At 40.0% G+C, this 18,187-nt stretch overlaps 1 protein-coding gene across 1 annotated transcript in view; it reads left to right on the forward strand.

The window, feature by feature from the left end:
• The first annotated feature begins 2,878 nt into the window (after positions 1-2,878).
• Positions 2,879-18,187, forward strand: part of fam20cb (FAM20C golgi associated secretory pathway kinase b) — a 71,997-nt gene continuing 56,688 nt past the window's right edge. Inside the window, exons 1-3 of the mRNA XM_072455780.1 lie at positions 2,879-3,565; positions 4,034-4,209; positions 10,461-10,539. Coding sequence (XP_072311881.1) covers positions 3,060-3,565; positions 4,034-4,209; positions 10,461-10,539 — 761 coding nt within the window. The 5' untranslated portion in view covers positions 2,879-3,059. The remainder of the gene's footprint in view (positions 3,566-4,033; positions 4,210-10,460; positions 10,540-18,187) is intronic.

An 18,187-nucleotide genomic window follows, 5' to 3' on the forward strand; every position in this document is an offset into this window, starting at 1 on the left:
CTAAAATGGCTTTCTAATTTGAACTTGGATCACCTCGTCTCTGCCCGGGCCAGACTTTGCTCTGCTCAGCCTGCGCCGCGATAGAGCAGATAGTTACACGGATTGTACTATCTCCTATCCCGTGTACTATCTCACACGGCGACACAGTGAGGAGCCGAGGACATAAATCTTGAGTATTTACGACCAGTGCTGTAGTCAGCTATCTGTTAGGATGCCCTCCCCCTGTCCCCTCCCCATCGTCTCCGCGCAAGGTTGTCCGTGTTTAATACTCTTGTCACATACTGTAGGATATTGGCGTTGGATAGTGTTTCTCAATTGTCACGTTTTGAGCGATTGGTCAGAAGCTGGGAGAGCGGAGACAAAGGTTGATATCTGACACGGGACATTCCTGAGTTTGAGCCACTCGGGTGTGTTTTTTGTGCGTTGTCATGATTAATCTTTTCTGGCTCATAATAGAGAGAGAGAATACTAATTTAGTGCACTTGCAAGTTGTCATCATGTAACGGTCTGCTCCTATTAGTGGGTCAGAATGAGTAATGTAGTTTGACAGCATATAAAGTAAGAGATGGAAATTGTGTTGACGCTTTGGCCATGTGGTAAATAAAAATGGGTAAAGGGAGGTGTCGTGGTGTTTTTATTAGGGAAAATGAATGAAAGAAGAGCCATGACATATCATTCAAGTCAGTTAAAAGCCCTGGTATAGTGTCATTGGATCAAACATGAAATGAAACATAAAATATCTGTGTTAAGTTCAAATGTAGTTTATGCATGTGGGGTTTAAGAATTCATAGTTCATTTGATTCATTCATCTCCATGGAGACAAGAAGGTGACACCACCAGGCTAAGTAAAAGGACAGATCTGTGGCGAGGCAAACCTTCTCACAATAAGAATTCATGTTTTATTTTAATTTTTTTTTTTATTTTAGCAATAAAAACACCAGTAATTAAGATAGATATGTTTAATGCCAAACTATGGAACATTCCAGGCAAAGCACAACATCCCCAGAACGACGAGCATGGACCGCCACCAAAATAGATACAGAGTGTACCTTTAATATAATGCTTAGTCTGAAAAAAACTAATGTTAATCATTAAAATGAGATGACAGTTTTAGAATAAGAATTGCGTTTCATCCCCAAGGGGAGAAATTACAGAAATGCAGCCAACCAGCAGGAGAAATAGCTATCATGAATAAAGAAATGAAAATGAAGGATCCTTATCATGGCCAGTAAGAACAAAATACTATAATCTGTCCTTTTCATCAATTAAACCCCCAGTAAAACAGAATAAATTAGATTTAATTTAGAAATATGGTTGTTTTTTCCTTTTATATTTCCCAATGCCTGGGTGAACTCTCAAAACAAAAGTACCTATTTTACCCTGAACCCTGCTCTCTCTTGTACAATATGTTACTGTCCTAAATCCCCATTCTTCCAGCTGTGTCCTCTGATGTCGATGAGTCCGGGCAGGCCACGGTTAAAGCTGCACAGGCAGGTGTTGTGAGCAGGCACTGACCCATCGCCGGCTGTGATCCATGTCTTGTGCACATCAATACACATTCATCTGCGCTTGTTTCACCCCGGGCTACTTCAGGTCAGCGCCTGAACTACCCACAAACACCAGACAGGCTACACTTTGTCCATAACGCTCACACTATCACTGACACCCAACACCGTCCCGAGACATCCCATGGAACACCCCACCCCTCCCTTCCCTTTTTGTGTGTGTGTGATTAGTGTGTGTTTAAGGTGCTCTGAATGTCAGTAGTCACCGATCCTTCCTATACACCATTCATTAGGTTGGGATTCAAAGGAAAAATCCTACAATAGTGTTCTGTCTATCTTAGTCACAAAGAACAATGTTACAAGGAAGACTGAGAGCATTGTTTGTGCAGGATCTGACAAGATGCTGTGGTGTGAGTGACACATTTGGGAAATCCCAGTAGTTCTTAATATTTCAGAATATGCCATAAGATTTTTTTTTAAATTTATAACCCAATTACATGCTTGTTGTGTGAGGTGTGTTACTCAATTTAATTTGTTATAATGTCTCTATAAGATAAGAAGGTTTGGGGTGATCGCATATTGTATTTGACAAACTTGCATGAGTAATATGACCTTATATCAACCAGTTGTCATGTAGTTTTGAAGCAGAGTGCATTAAGTTTGCTGTGGGAGCACAAAGGACAGTGGTGTGGGTTTCATGCAGCCTTTAAAGGTGATTGAAGCTGTGATTGGTGCTGAGTGGCAGCGGCGCAGGATGGAACCAGAGCCCCAGACTGATGAGGGCTCTAATAGGCCTGTCTAATGTATCATCGATGGATCGACTGCCGTCTCGCAGGAGGCGTTTCGGAGGCATTTGTGCAGATGAATTTCTGGGAACAGAGATACAGTTGTGGTGTCTGGAGTGAGGAAACACGCCCTCTAGTTGGGCAGAATGGATGTACAGTGACGATCTAATCAGGGCGATACACACGAGCATTTCCTCTCCCTCTCTCCCAATCTCAGCCAATGTGTGCGCGGTGACGCTGCGCAAAGGCTGGTCTGGTCTGCGCTTCAGCCTCGTATTTAACACACCCACCGCCGGACTCACACGCGCTACAGAGGTGCGTTCTCCCGCCGCCCGCTTAAGCACGAGCTCTTACCTGAGAGACGACTACTTTTACGGAAGAGTTCCCCTGAAAGAAGCATGACTTGTGCCAAACTGGTTCGGCCGGAATAGCTGATCGTCTCCGGCGGCCGCGCGCTGCGCTCTCGGGTCACTTTCCGTGGCCGCTCGCGCCCTGGAGACGCTCTGGGCTGAAGATGTGACCGTGGAGTGGACAGTCCGACCCGCTCCGCCCGGACCACCGCGGAGGACTTTACGCGCGCGAGAATAACAAGTGTCGGCAGTGAAACCTTTTACTCAAAACGGCCAGCGACGATGGCTCCTATGTGTTCAATGTGTACTTCATCCGATTGGCGTCCAGTGTGATCAACATCATCAGCGATGTAGTCAGCCTCTTCATCTGTGTGCTCATCATCTGCAGCAAATTCTCGCATCTGCTCAAGCGCGAGACCATGAAGATGATCCTGCTGCGTAGGTTCCGCGTGCTCATTCTGATGGTGTTCCTGGTCGCCTGCTGCATGCACATCATGATCGACCTGCTGCCCAAGCTGGAGCGCAGCGGCAACAGCGGCTGCTCGTGCTCGCACTCGCCGAACGAGGACCCTCCAAACTGGCCCAAGCAGAACTGGCCTAACAAGCACACCCTGCGGATCCTCCAGGACTTCAGCAACGAGCCCAACTCCAACGTGTCCTCGCACTCGCTGGAGAGGATTCCGGGCGCGGGGGACAAGAAGCTGTCCCTCCGGAGGATGGAGCTGAACGGAGCGGACAGGAAGCGCCTCCTCATCCCGGACGCGGCTGTCCCCAAGATCCCGCCGCCCGAAGGGTCAAGGTTGTCTGCCCTGTTTGACCACCCGTTATACAACAGAGCCCTGCCGACGCTCACGGACGAGGACACGCTGTTTAACGTCAACACGGACATCAAGTTTGACCCCAAAGTGGTGGACGACACAGAATGGTAACCAAATACTATTATATTACTGTTTATTGGTCTCTCATTGGGGCTATAGTTATTACTGTATGTTATTAACTTCTTTGGGTTTATCTCACCAACTGAATACTGTTAAAAAGAAAAGAAAATAATAATTACTGTATGATAAATGGACTCACTTGTGTACCCTTTACTTTAAGCATCTTTTAATCTGACCATTGTTGAAACACAAGATTAGGTTCATCAGTTAAATATACATAATATCCCACAGCAGCGTATGCAAAGATAATCACGAACAATTGCCCAAAACTAAAATAATCTCTTCTTACATATGCATGCCTCATCTTTAATTTGTCTCAGCAGCGCAGCCTGTAGTTTATCTCCCTGCAATCACATCAATTTATCAAGCTGTTGCCCAACACCTGCCCGCCATTACATAAATAAATTAATGCTCTAAGTCTGTCTCTCTTCTGATTTATTCTCTTCTTCTCACAGGAACCGGGAAGATGGCGTGAATGAGTTTAGTCCGACCGGAGAGCTCACGGCCGACACTTATCCCAACTGGCTGCGTTTCCATATTGGGATTAATAGATATGAGCTGTACTCCAGACACAATCCCGTCATTGATGCTCTCCTAAAAGACCTGGTCACCCAAAAGATCACGAGTGTGGGTGAGTGAAGGCCAGAGAGCCACACAGGTCAAAATCACACCTACACTGGACATGCCATACAGCTGCTGTGGTAAAGTCCGGCAAGAGCAAAACTTCAACTTCTTAATTTGTGGTAATGTATTATGGCAAAGAAGTTTATAGGACGGATTATCACATTGCTTATTATTATGTAGTTATTGATATCAACTTGTCTTCAAGATTTACTCTTGAAGTATTTTACTCTGCAGTAGTAAAATACACTGTTGGTAAAAGGAGCGCAAATATGTGGACATCATGATGCAATTTCCATCTGGGTCTGCAGGTTTTCAAGCGCAATGAAATATGACGTTTATGCAGTTTAGAAAGCTATTTTAGATATTGCTCTGACGCTGCATTAGGGATAATGTACATGAAAGTACTAACAATGGGCAAAAAGGGTACTGTGTAACTAAATATATTGCATTTACAATATAAAGTAATGAGGTGATTTTAGAAAAAAGCAAAAAATTATAATATTTTTTTCTTATGAAAAAATTTAGTTGCTCTTGTCAATCTACCCCATAGTATGAAGTAGGGGTGTGCCGAAATATTGATATATTGTGATACAGTATCGATATTGTGGGCTGCTGGATCGATATATCGCCATGAATAATTTTTGGTTAAATCTCCTGAATTATTTTGTGACCGCACTACAATTTTGTTGCTTGTTTAAAGAAAGAAAACTTGTTTACGCAAAACAATTGACATTTTGACTGTTTTGATGACTAAAATTAGTGTTTTGCTGGTCGTGGTTTAACAAAGAAAACTTTTGTTAAAATGTATTGGGTATATGTACCGCTGTAAATGTATTAGGTATATATATATATATATATATATATATATATATATATATTGTAGAATATCATGAGCAGAATATCGATTATCGCATGTATCGCAAAATCGCAATATCGCATCGCGAGCCGTGTATGGTGTATCACATCGAATCGTGAGGACCCTGTGATTCCCAGCCCGAGTAAAGCGTGGCCCAATTTAGTTATCTATAAAAAAATATCAGTGTTTTTTAATGTGCTAGGTAAGACAACTAAGAATGTGTGCAATAATGCAGTTCCCAGATGTTTCAGGTGATTTGTCATGCGTTCTACGACAACTCGACCGTTAAGTATCAGGTTAGAGAAGTGAGCAGTTCACTCCATCTGATCATGAAATAATGAAATACCATATCACAATTCTTGCTTCATTGCATTCCGGGAGAACATAACAAGCAATGACTGTGATGCAGATTAACTGAAAGGTGTAGTTAATAGACCCAAAGCGATATTGCTTTGTGTTTTTGGACACTAAGACGGGATCTTTTTTTTTCTTTCAACATGTGGATCGTTCTGCATTTTGGCTCAGTTCACTCCTTAAATTCCAGTAGACCCAAGGTCACTCCGCTTGTGCTTGCTGTAAAGTGATTGCGTGCGGATGTATCTGCCAATGACTATGCTTTGGCATGAAGCGAGTACTAAAGGGGAGAGCTACATTTTTAATAAAACATGTTGACTTGACTCCAGATCATGGGGAATAAGCCTACTTCTTACTTCTTCCTACTTTAGGTCTTAATCTGCAATTTATGACTCACTGCTCTATTAGTTATAATCCCATGATTCATATTACTTAAATAATTGCCACCTGTATTGTGTTTTAATTGTAGCTACGTTTTAATGAACTGTAACTACGTATAGCATCATTTTTACATTTGGTTTACTTGTTTTTAAAAGTCTGTATACATTGATAAAGAAAAAGACTCTACCATTGCATATGCCATAGTAATACATCTACACCTGTGGTTCAGTAAACTCAGTTAACAAAGGAGACTTGTGTACGTGTCACTATCCAAAACAGTTCGTCATCATCACCGTTGTTTGTTACATTTTTGCAACATTTGCTCTTGCTATTAAAGCTTATCTAAACAAATTTATTGTGGGTGGCCCTTTAATTAGAGCGACGGCGACCCACTTTGGTGCGTTTGAAAATCAATAATTCTCTATTTACTTGCATTGAACATTACCTTTGCCTGTTGGTCCACACTGCTTAGCAACACTGAAAGTATTGTTGAGAATAAACATGTGCATTCCAACACGTTCTAGTCTGCTTTTATAGTAAAACCAGGCCACTGTTGATATCAGTATAGAAATGTAGTTATTGCACTTTCAATCTAGACACAGCTCCCCTCCCTGGCTGGTCAGTCAAGGAATTTCCTCCTCTTTCTATCTTTATACTTAAGACACAGCCTTGACTCTTCCCCGTCTGCTTTCTCCTGGTGGATAGAGGGAGCCGTTCTCAGTGTCTGTATCCAGCTAAATACATGCTGGCTCCATAATTACAGAGCTTTCACACAGACCCGGGGCAGAATACCAATACAAGCCAACAGCAGATGCTTATTATCTCAACTTAAGAATAGTGGGGGCTTTACAGGTTCAAAGTGCCTGTATTTGTCAATGAAGAAGGGCACAAGAGATCGATTTGATAAATGCCTGCATCACCAAAGTAAGTTATCCCGTAGTAGTAGTAGTAGTAGTAGTAGTAGTAGTAGTAGTAGAGTAGTAGTAGTAGTAGTAGTAGTAGTAGTAGTAGTAGTAGAGTAGTAGTAGTAGTAGAGTAGTAGTAGTAGTAGTAGTAGTAGTAGTAGTAGTAGAGTAGTAGTAGTAGTAGAGTAGTAGTAGTAGTAGTAGTAGTAGTAGTAGTAGTAGTAGTAGTGTAGTAGTAGTAGTAGAGTAGTAGTAGTAGTAGTAGTAGTAGTAGTAGTAGTAGTAGTAGTAGTAGTAGTAGTAGTAGTAGTAGTAGTAGTAGTAGTAGTAGTAGTAGTGTTTACTAAGCTCCAGTGGAATTTTCTGTTGCCTTTTTTCTATCAATGCTGAGCTAGAATAAGTTATTATTATATTTATAGTAGAGATCATTTTTCTTCAATGAATTTACACAATATTCTTATATCAGGGGAAAGCTTGCGTTTGTTTATTTCCCCATTGTAATTCTCACTGCTGCCAGTACATGAAGACAATTCCTGATGAGGGAATGCCTCACAGATATAAGATAATGTATGTTTTCAGTTGATTTTTTTATTTTAAATTTAAAAACATGTGATCTTAAAGCAGAGATCTTTAAGAGCATGTTTAAAGGACAATAACAATACTGGATCATTTTTGTCCTTTGTTATAAATCATCAATAAAAAAAAGTATTTAGGTTAAACACAGATACCCTAGTTCCTTTTTGTTAACGCCATTAAAATCTGTTACAAGCCGCTGGTGTAGACTTTTCAGGTAGGTTAAACCCCAAAATCAATAGCCAGTCTTTGTAAAAACTTCCTGTCTCCACAATTTCCATATGTAAAAATAAATGAGGGAATTGATTGCGCAGGTTGTACTACTGGCAAAAGTCCACCAAAAACATTGTTCCCGATCGATCTGCGGCTGCTCGGCTCAGATCTTTTCTGAAAAAATTCCGGCTTGTACAATGTTCAGAGCGGAGTCCCACGAGAGCCTTCAGACTGCATTATCATGGCGGAGGCTTGAAGTGGACTGGGAGAGGGGAGCGAGAGGGGAGAGAGTTGAATGTCCTTCATCTCCTCATTGTCCTCTTCTGTCAAACAAACAGCACAGGTGGCACAGTCACTGAGCACACACGCATCAACATGGATCACCACTGGTTCATTGGTTTTGCATTTATGGTACATGTTTTTCGGTTATGTTTTAGTAATTTTGTAGAAGCATTTATCTCTATAAAAGCCGGTTATGAAAGGCAAATAGACAATACATTTCCTCAAGACTATTTATTACAGTTGAACTAGGGATTGACAAATATGATTTTTTATGACCGATGCCTAAACCAATTGTTTACAATCTAGAGAAATCGATTGCTCTGCCAATATTTTGTGTTGGGTATTTCTGATTTTCAACAATTTTCCCCAAACATAATTTAAATTGACTGTAAACATATTGATAGCCCTGTTTAACCACAAACCTACAGGTGAGCAGTGTGGTCCCACTGCAGTGCCCCTTCGCACCTGTGCTGGGAATTAAAGATGATAGTCGTTGCGCTAAAAAGTGTAAATATCGTGCTAGTGTAAAAAACGAAATAGTTTAATAGTGTAAGGGCCCCTGAGTTCTTTACTAACTCTATAACTACTAATAAAACCCTATATTTGCAGGCCTGTGCGTTGCTTGGGAGCGTTGAGGCCTAAAACGTAGAGGCCACTTCTCTATATGAGTAAAATAAAACAACATAGTAGTACCTGGTTTTGAAGTTCAATGTCTCATTTACTCTTGTTTTGGATGAAGAAAGGCCATGGCGTGTCTCATATTTACGTCACTGAGTATTATTGGTTTCAGTCCAAAACCTCCGATATCTTTCTGGTTGATCAAATGTGAGTCGGCCGACAGGTTTAACTGTTCGTCTTGGTCTATGTGTCCACGTCAGTGTTTTCCAGAGACAGTATCCGGATTGTGTTCTTCTTCATCTGTTTTTCCAGCCGTGTCACAATTTGTCTTGCGTCACAATTTGTCTAATTTCTTTGTCTTAGTATTTGTTCAAGGTAAATTCTGTAGGATTATACGTTGGACATACTCAAAATGTTTGATGGTTCACTATTTGTGCTTGGTGTGGGTCACAATGTTGTATTTGGCCGTTGTTCTGGGTACGCAGTGTTCTTTGCCCTTCCTCCTCTTCATCTTGCATAGGGACTCTCAAAGATCTGCAATTGGCAAGAGATTGTCTTTGCCATTGCCCTTTTGGGGGTTCAACTTGTAAACTGGAATTGTCAGTTGTTGCTGTACAACGTAGGAATTCCTAGGCCAACAATTTTCAAGTTTTTTGTTTTCCTTTCAGTCAAAGATTATTTCCTAGAACTCTGTCTCCTGGTTCAAGATTCTGGTACCCCAATCTCTTGTCATAGGCTTTCTTGTTTTTCAGGTCTTGTTTGAAACATCATCTACTATCTTGTAAGCATTTTGGAGGTTTTTCATCAGTTTTCGGGGTTAAGTGTTGTGTTTCCATCAGGACTGGTGCCAAAGCACAAGTCACCAGGGAGCTTAGCCTCTCCCAAAAAATAAGCAGTAAGGGGAGTAACCAGTGGAGTCACATTTGATACTGCTTGTTGGATAAGGATACACTTCAGGAATTACATTCAGGAGGAGCTCCACGCTGTTCAGTTTTGCCATGGCGAGGACATAATCTGTGGGTTATTGTCAGTGTGGACCGTAAACCTTGCTCCATATAAAGTCATGTAACTTTTCCAATACTGCCCAGTTGAGGAAGAGAAACTCCAACTGGTGGATGGAGTAGTTTCTTTCTGATGGGTTCAGTTTGCAACTTGCAAATGCCAGTGGCCTCAGTCCTTCTGGGTACTCTTGATAGAGGTCAGCCCCTTCTCCACTAAAGGGGGTTACAGACCGCGATTTTGCAGCGCGATTCGTGCGTTTTCGTACGCCCTCGACGCTTTGAGCGCGCATATGAGGCACCCGAGTCGCTCAAAGCGGCCCGTGCGACATGTTCAGCTTTGTTCAACTTTCTGCGGCAGATGTGCCGTAGCAGCCAATCAGAGATGACGTGCTACGCACGACCCGGAAAAAGACCAAAAACAAACCTGCTCCTGAGGAGATGTTCTAGTCGCATTGAAGGATGAGTCAAATGCAGAGGACAAATTTCCCTTCGGAGACAATAAAGTGTACCTTAACCTTAACTTTAACTTTAATGTTTGCTAGCATGTGGTTGTGCCAGGTTATCTCAATGTGCTTTCATCCATTGTAATCCACATAAAGTCATCTCTTGCAGGACGCTATCTATTAATACATCTATGGTTTAGCCAAGACAGAAAAACATAGCTCACATTTTGTTTTTTAATAAAAACACATTAGTAGGGGATTTGTACCGTATAGACTAAAGGGAGTGTCTTCACTATCCATAAATTTGGCTTAATACAAAATGTCATGACATTTACGTATTACTGGTAGTTTCAGCTGTAATAGTTCTTAATAACAGCTATTACAGGATGTTACAAAAAATGCAATATGAAATAATTGAACATTATTACTTACTGTAATTTTGTACAAATTTTTACCCCCATAATGAACCTAGACTAAACAGGTACACTTAGATAATAATTGGAAACTCCGTGATAAAGCAATTATTTAATTACTTTTGTTGTGAAATGTTAATTTAAATTGTTCCTGATTCCACTTTCTATACAGTTGTCTAGATAACGATGCTTTAAATAATTCATATTTTTGTCCAACAGCTATGAAGTCGGGAGGCACTCAACTGAAACTCATCATGACGTTACAAAACTACGGACAGGCGCTGTTCAAACCTATGAAGTAAGTGATACCACACTGTTTTTTACTACTCTTCTTTTACCAACATGTTTCTGGAGCAGATTTTTAGGATGCTTTTTTAATACTATCTATCTTGTCTCCTCTGGGGTTAAATTAAATAGCGTTTCTGAACAGCCTTGATTTTTCCTCATATTTTGCTGTGTCAGAGTTGCATCATTGGCTTCTGAAAATGACCTGGCGTATTTAAAAGCAGTTTTCTAAGTTGCTCAACCCAAAGGCATATAATTTTATGGCTCATCTGCGGTATTGATCTAGTGATTGTGGTTGTTAAATGGCGTTGATGCAGGCAGTGAATAGTGGCTTGTGCGGCCAATAATTCATGGCATTTTTCAAGTGAAAATGATGCAGTGCATAATCTCTATCAGAATGTTCAGATATAGCCTTTTTCCTGTGCGGTTGTGTTTACAGGTACACGGTGTAGATTTTCTGGTGGGGGATCTGACACCTGCTTGACTCTGTGGAGATGTTATTGCTTTAGCTGGACTGGTCCACAGTATGGCATTAAACTCATATATGTTGAATTTAGTCAAACAAATGGTTTATTCTTCAAAAACACCTTGAAAAACAGTGAGCTGGCTCGCCTCCACAGACATGGGGTCTCATTCATAAAGCATGCAAAGTGCAAAAATGCTCCGTTCGTCACTTTCCACGTAAAATTTCGGGTTTATAAAAAGACAACTTGACATGATTTTGTAAGAATTCCCCATTATGTTTTATTAATGAGACCTCTGATCTGTAACCTGGGCCGATTAAAACAATAAAAGGCGACGGAGCCTCCACCAGAAAGGTTACATAATGCAACTATAATAACTATAAATGTTACTTTGTGTATGTTTTGAATGTAGAAACATGCTGTTTTGAAGGGTGTGATACTTTATGGGAGTTATCTAAATGAAGAACCATTTTTACAAAACAGAAATACAGAGCAATTAAAATGTGTATTTGTTTTATTTTAATGACATTAGTAAGTACATTTAAAGTTCTATTGTACTGTGCAAAGATGCAATTATTTTAACCACAATAGAGACAAACCAGAAAGAGTAACTCAAAATTAAAGGCTGAATTAGTAGATCCTCTATGTATGTTGTCCTGTATTTACTAGTTCCAGATTTGATGAACAACACTTCATCACTTACTTTAAGTGTAATGTCAGGTCAGATTTTTTAAATGATCTACTTACAGTCGCTTTACCTCATTTTTACTGTCTTAAAAATGTGTACTAGTTGATTTGAGTTCATAAGCATTTTTCACCACTTATAGTGGTCATAGGAGAGTTTTACAGTTTATAATTAGATACAGTCACACTTGATTTACTCACCTTAACCATAGCTTTTAGAGGAATCCTCATAAATCATATGTCCTTAATTCAACATTTTTACATTCACAGCTTTATTTTCAAAAGGGTGTGCTCCCTGATTAGTTTGACCTTAACCTGTGTTTCTAACTCTTCTAATAGTAACAAGACCAGGCTGTAATTAAGTCACAATGTGAAGTGTAATTACTGTAAAAACCATGATTGCAGTTGGCCAACTGTTGGCTTACCCCAGTGAGTCTCAATTATTGTCTGATAAGCCCCCCCTAGGAAGAAGAAAACACTTTGCGCCCCCCTACTCTCCGCCGCGACTATAAATACGGCAGGTGTATAAAAACTGTGCTTTATATTGTATATTTTTCTTAATAACAATTAACTTTCCTTCTCTTTAATACAGCATATTCATTTAAAAATAAAATGGCCACAAATGGATCAAATAATATAAATGTATGCTTATTGGCCCCTGATTGTAGCTCTTTTAAGCATTATATAATTTATTAGTGAGCTCAGCTCGGGGGAGGGGCTTGAAACTTTGAGAAAATCACTTTCCTTTGGCTCTTGCCATTCCGTGGCTCCACTTTGGGCTCGCACTGAGCGACTGTTTTGCAGCGCCGTCAGCGGTGGGACCCCTTGCTTCACCTAAGATAAAAATGCATTTAAAAAAACTACTCACACTGACTGACCTTTGTGTGTAACAAACCGGTCGTTCAGCGCGTTTATTCAGTCTTGTTGACGCGCTGAACCAGATTCCAAATCTGGCCGCTCTGGTGGCCCGTCCAAAGCGTCCGACGCTCAAATGCCCTCGACGTTTTGCGTCCGACGCAAGATTCGCACCGCAAAAACACGCGTCCACATAGACTTTGAATGTAAACTGGACTCTTTGACGGCGCGGAGTGAATGGGCCATTAGAAAATTCCAAATGGGGTCGCACAGGGGGGCGCGCCCCACTATTTGAGAAGGACTGGCTTAACCAGTCCCGGTTAAAGGAATAAAAGAGGATTTTTGGCACACAATCTGAGTCTCATTTCCTCGTGGCGTGGACAGCCGTGTAGTTCTCCAACATGTCAATCATTCCCTGCGTGCCACTGCACACCTGCAGCCTCGTTTCCAGGATAGCAGCCCGTTTCCATGGCTGCGCATGTTTGGTTGATATGCCGGTGTGTGTTTAGCGAGTTTCTTCAGTGCACAGTACAAAATGACGACAGAGAAAGACTGTTCGAGCTCAGAAGAGACGGAAATCTACGGAGACAAGAGATGCGATCCGTCACACTAATAAACAAACGCATGTGTAGCAGCGAGGCGTTTGTGTGCTTCCGCAAGAGTTTGGAAGCAACAGGAGGGTGGGGGGTAAGTGTAGTGAGTGTGCGCATGCGCATTTTTAAAAAAGGGACTAACAGTCGCCTGAGTTCTCAAATCGGCGAAAAATCCTCCATTATTCCTTAAGTGTAGGATGTTATGTCCCTTTGAATATAAATAAGATTGGAGTGAGGGGATTCATAAGGAGAATAGATGCTCATTCATACCAAATGCCAGTCGGTCATAAATATTATTCATGTTGCCTATTTAGAAGCAAATTCTATTAACATCCAAGCTAACATATTAGCCAAGACATTTGTCCCACAAATCTCATTACATTGGCTCCATACCTTTTATAACAGCTGTGGTTCAGGTATTATTTTCTACCATCTCCTTTTAGAAAAGAGCTGGGCATAATTGCTGGCAGCTTCGTGTGCGTCAGTGCAGCTTCTGTTCTTGCTTCATCTCCTCTCGAAGCCTCGTTCAATTACGTTTTGAGAACATCCAAGTGCTAAACTACTTATCACCGGTATCTCATACAAAGAGGTGAGCACTAAGGGAAAGCAACACTTGGCTACATTTCCGCAATAGATACCCCATGGTTAGATAAGTCCTATTTCCTGTCATTTTTGAAGCGATAACCCACCCCCAGAGAAGTGGTCTTTACTCCTAATCCTTCCCGATTGGTGGATTAACATTTCACTTGTCCTTTTGTCATGGCGATTGTATTTAATTGAAGGTTAATGATTTAGACGCACAGCCTGTTGTTTGGAGGTTAAGTCCGGGGATGATAGCGACAAGCTTTTTCCTCAGTGGTTGCAAAAGCTGTTGTAATTACTCAATGTGGATACATGCAATTAGGACATTTCTAATTATTACATTCTGACTGTAGATGTTTCAAATGTAGGTGGTGTAAATGGCTAACATGTTTATCTTCACAACTAGAATGCAGTTAATTGTATACAGAATTTATTATATGACGATGTTTTTTGCGAATGTTGTCCCGAAGGCTTTTTTAGGCAGGATAGGTGTATGAAATGAAATGAGAAGCGAGAGGGTGGAGACATTCGGTAAACGGTTCATGAAAATCCACCCCACAGAAGTAGTAACAACCATGTGCTAAGACTTAAAGCACTACACCACCAGCAAGCACGAGGAAGCAGAATGTCATTTGGAAAACACTCTTAGAAACATGCAATAAAGCCATTGTTCAGTTTGTGTTCTCTTAGATTATTGGAGGCAGAACTGAAAATGGGTTGAATAAGATTTATTTGGTCAAAGTTACAATACTATCTCACACATTAGCATGATTTAATTTTGTACTGTATATTATTCTAAAATCCAAATCTTAACCAATCCACGGACCAAGCTTCAAAGTCTAAGTTGAGCAAAGTCAATGTCAGGCGGATGTTGTTGTGGTGTGATGTGATTTTGGAGATACACAGATTGTTGTCAGCGCACCTCATCAGAAAGCTCCGATAATCTCAAACCCCCTGCCTCCAATCTGAACCAGGACTAAAACCTGGAATGACATTTTCCCGAGAGGCGGAGAGAGGGGAGCGATGGGGTTTAGATGTGCATGCTTTGACAGTTGTGCTTGTCAGACGTGCCTCCAGGTTTATAATCTCCACTGACTCCAAACATGAGGAGTCTGGCTCAGTCTCCTGTCTCGGTGCACTTGACTACATCACCGCAGAGAACCAATGCAAAACGAGAGCCTTGTATTGCAAAACGAGGTCCTTGTATTGCCACTGTATAGCATTCTGTTTCTATGTGCTTCATTTATTGTAGCGTGGATCTGTGAGGCTGGAATCAGGTACGCGTATCGGCTCAAATCTCCCCAAAATAGGTTGATCAGATATATTTATACATAGTTACTTGGACAATAACAGTTGAATAACATAATATACTATTTTCAGTATCTGTCCTGCTATTATATCAAAGTATCAAGATCGAAACTGGGAAGTCTAGAGTCTGACGTAAAACTACAGTAGGTGGCTGTAATGTAACACTTGGATACCAACTGCCATAAAATACCAAAGAAAAAGAAGCTTTTCTAGTAGGGCTGAAACTAAACGATTATTTAAATGATTGTTATCTAATTTAATACGGTGTAACCGTTGTCTGAACTTATACATAGAATCCGAAACATGCCGTGTGTTGAGAGAGGAGGTTTTAGGACTCGGACGGTGCAGCGTTTACACTCAAATGATGCCCAAAAGTGTTAAATTTGTGTTTTTAATGAAAAACAATAGAAACTCTGTGAAGATGTTCTGAAGTGGCATCAATTATGCTTTGTTTTAGGCAACGATCTCATATTCACTGGCCTTTTGCAATCGAAACACTTGCAGTCCTAGTTACAGCGACACAGGGAAGCAAAACCTACTCAATATAATCTCCATTTCATTTTGCTTCGAGTGGAAATTATTGGACGGAAGCTATAAAATTGTAATTGGGTTAAGATTTAACGCTTAATTTCAATATTATCTAGAAAGTAGAGAAAAAAAAAAATCTCAATTAAGCCCAATAATTCCACTTTATAGAGATCAACCTATTGAATTTTATTTCTGATGACCATCTTTTACTTAACTTTCACTCAATGTGACAGACTGCACGTTACTGGACAAATTAGCCCAAATGTCACGTAAAAGAGCTTAAAAGGGCCTAAGTTCCGTCACTTTCCTCGACACGCATCGCTTCGGATTCCCAAATCTGCTGGTGTCTCTCTCGGCCGCGCGGCGCATCAAAGAAAGCACAGAACTGTAGATCAAAGACAGATCTGGCAGGCCTCTTAATGCTAATGCTAATGTGCGCCAGGCAATCAGGAATGCAGGGATTTCTGGGTAACCGCTGGGCCATAGCTCCTCATTGGTCAGTGTGCAATACATTGTGAATGAACATATTGCATTTCATTGAAGCTTAAAATAACAATGTCTCTTGATTTGTGTGATTAGATTAGATTATTAACCGTAAACTGTTAACTATCAAAAAAAAATTTAAAGTCATACACACATCTAAAGTTCTGAAGAGTACATTTTTTGGTACATAGTATATACATTTTTATTCATAATATTAAAGGTGCACTATGTAACTATTCAACTCGTCTCCATCCACTTTATTTATAGAGTGCTGCACATTTGAGTTAAGAAAACCGAAAGAATAAATAAAACTCAGTTCATCAAAAGTACTGAAAATAATAAATGCAATCTAAATGTCCGCTGTTTGTTTATGGGGTTGTTTTTCATGTTTTGTGCACTTTTTTCTGAGCGTTTTACACGTTTGTCCAATGTAGCGTTAAACTGCAAATGGCAAATAAACTAAACAAAACTAAAACCATAAATAACAATAACATACATCAAATGTTCAAACTAAATTTTAAAAAATAAAACAAATACAAATTAAAACTTTTGAAATCATTAAAACACAGAGGGCCTCACAAATATTCCACAGTATACAATTAATTCTGGTGACACCATCGGGCCAAGATTCCAAGTCAGCTCTGCGTAAAGGTGAGTCCATTCACAGTAAGAATGCAGGTTTTTCAAGGTGTTCTTGAGCAATAACAACACCAGTAATTGAATAAATGCAGGATAATGCAAATACGCCGCAAGAATGATTACAATCGAATCGTAATCGTAATTTGAATGGTCAAAATCACCAAATCACAAATATAGCAATTATTTTTGTAACATATTTTCCTGTGTTAACAACAATATTCCTGTATAAAATGCATTAAAGTTATTATCTGCGTAGTTTAAACTTCAACAAACTGAAATGTGATTTTTGTATTAGTTTTGCAGTTCATGTTTCACTCCTTTTTCAAATGTTAATGCTCCTGGACGGTACAATGATGAACTTTGAGCAGAATTCTACAATTAAAACATAAATTGCACTTATGTAATGCACCTTTTAGTAAGTCACTAAAAAGAGTATTTATATTCGTGCAAATAGTCTTATGTGAGTATATATTTTATCTTCTCTCCCACCTCTGTTCTAAAGATTTTCCTGTAATTTTCTGTCTTTGTTCTTCTGCCTCACAATCTCGACCAAATGCCAGAAATCCATTAGCGCCGTTGCCGTATCGATTCTCCAGGTACACAGCCTTTCTTCTCATCACACAGACAATAATCACTATCTCCTGGGTTTTATTTAGTCTCCCTGATCTTGTGTGGGTGAGCCGGCCACACCTCGACATTAGCTGAGCCCGGTGAATCAGCCCCGAAAGACTATTTGTGGTGCTCTGTTCCAGACGCCAAAGAAACACAAGCTTAACCAAGTCTGTCTTACGTAAGGCCGTGAAGGCAGAATGGAGTGATGCGTACTTATATTTACAGACGTTTACAGGCTATTTGACCAAGAATAACATTGGCTTTCTAAATCATCATTGCAAAAGAGACATTCGTCATAGTCTGCGTTCTGTTGTCGTAGCAGCTGTGAATGTCAAGACAGATTTGAGCATCATTTGATCACATGTTCAAAGTAAATATTTGGTTTCATACACTACAACACATGGAGTGAACACAAGCTCACAGCCAATGTACTCTTTTGACTACTTGCCATAAATAAATAAACGTATTGTGTTATTATTTTTCCATTGAAAGCAACAACAGCAATTTTGAAGATTTTATTTAAACTAGTACATTTGAAACCTTTTCTCTCCTATATACTTAGTCTATGACACCCATGAATCACTTTATTTATTAGAATTTTTTTATCAACTGCTGCACTCTAAATGATTTAACAACATGCACTGTTACATCTTTCAAACATAATGCACTTTACCATCACAAACACTTTGTTGTCATTTTATTTATATTTTAAATCTCTTTTCTTAAGAAAGATATGTACCATATCTTTGCTGAATGTTTGTTGTTTGTTTGTTATGTGCCAAATGTTGTCCCTCTGCGGACAATAAAGTTTCTATTTCTACACTATTCTATTCTAATAAAATAGATTAGATTGTTGTATGTCACTGTAAAATGTCATCATAATAAAGTGCCTTGTAACCTGCCGATGCTTTCA

The sequence above is a fragment of the Eucyclogobius newberryi genome, unplaced genomic scaffold (assembly GCF_026437365.1).
Source record: "Eucyclogobius newberryi isolate DKJ021-1_F unplaced genomic scaffold, fEucNew1.0.hap1 SCAF_20, whole genome shotgun sequence".
Classification (NCBI taxonomy): domain Eukaryota; kingdom Metazoa; phylum Chordata; class Actinopteri; order Gobiiformes; family Gobiidae; genus Eucyclogobius; species Eucyclogobius newberryi.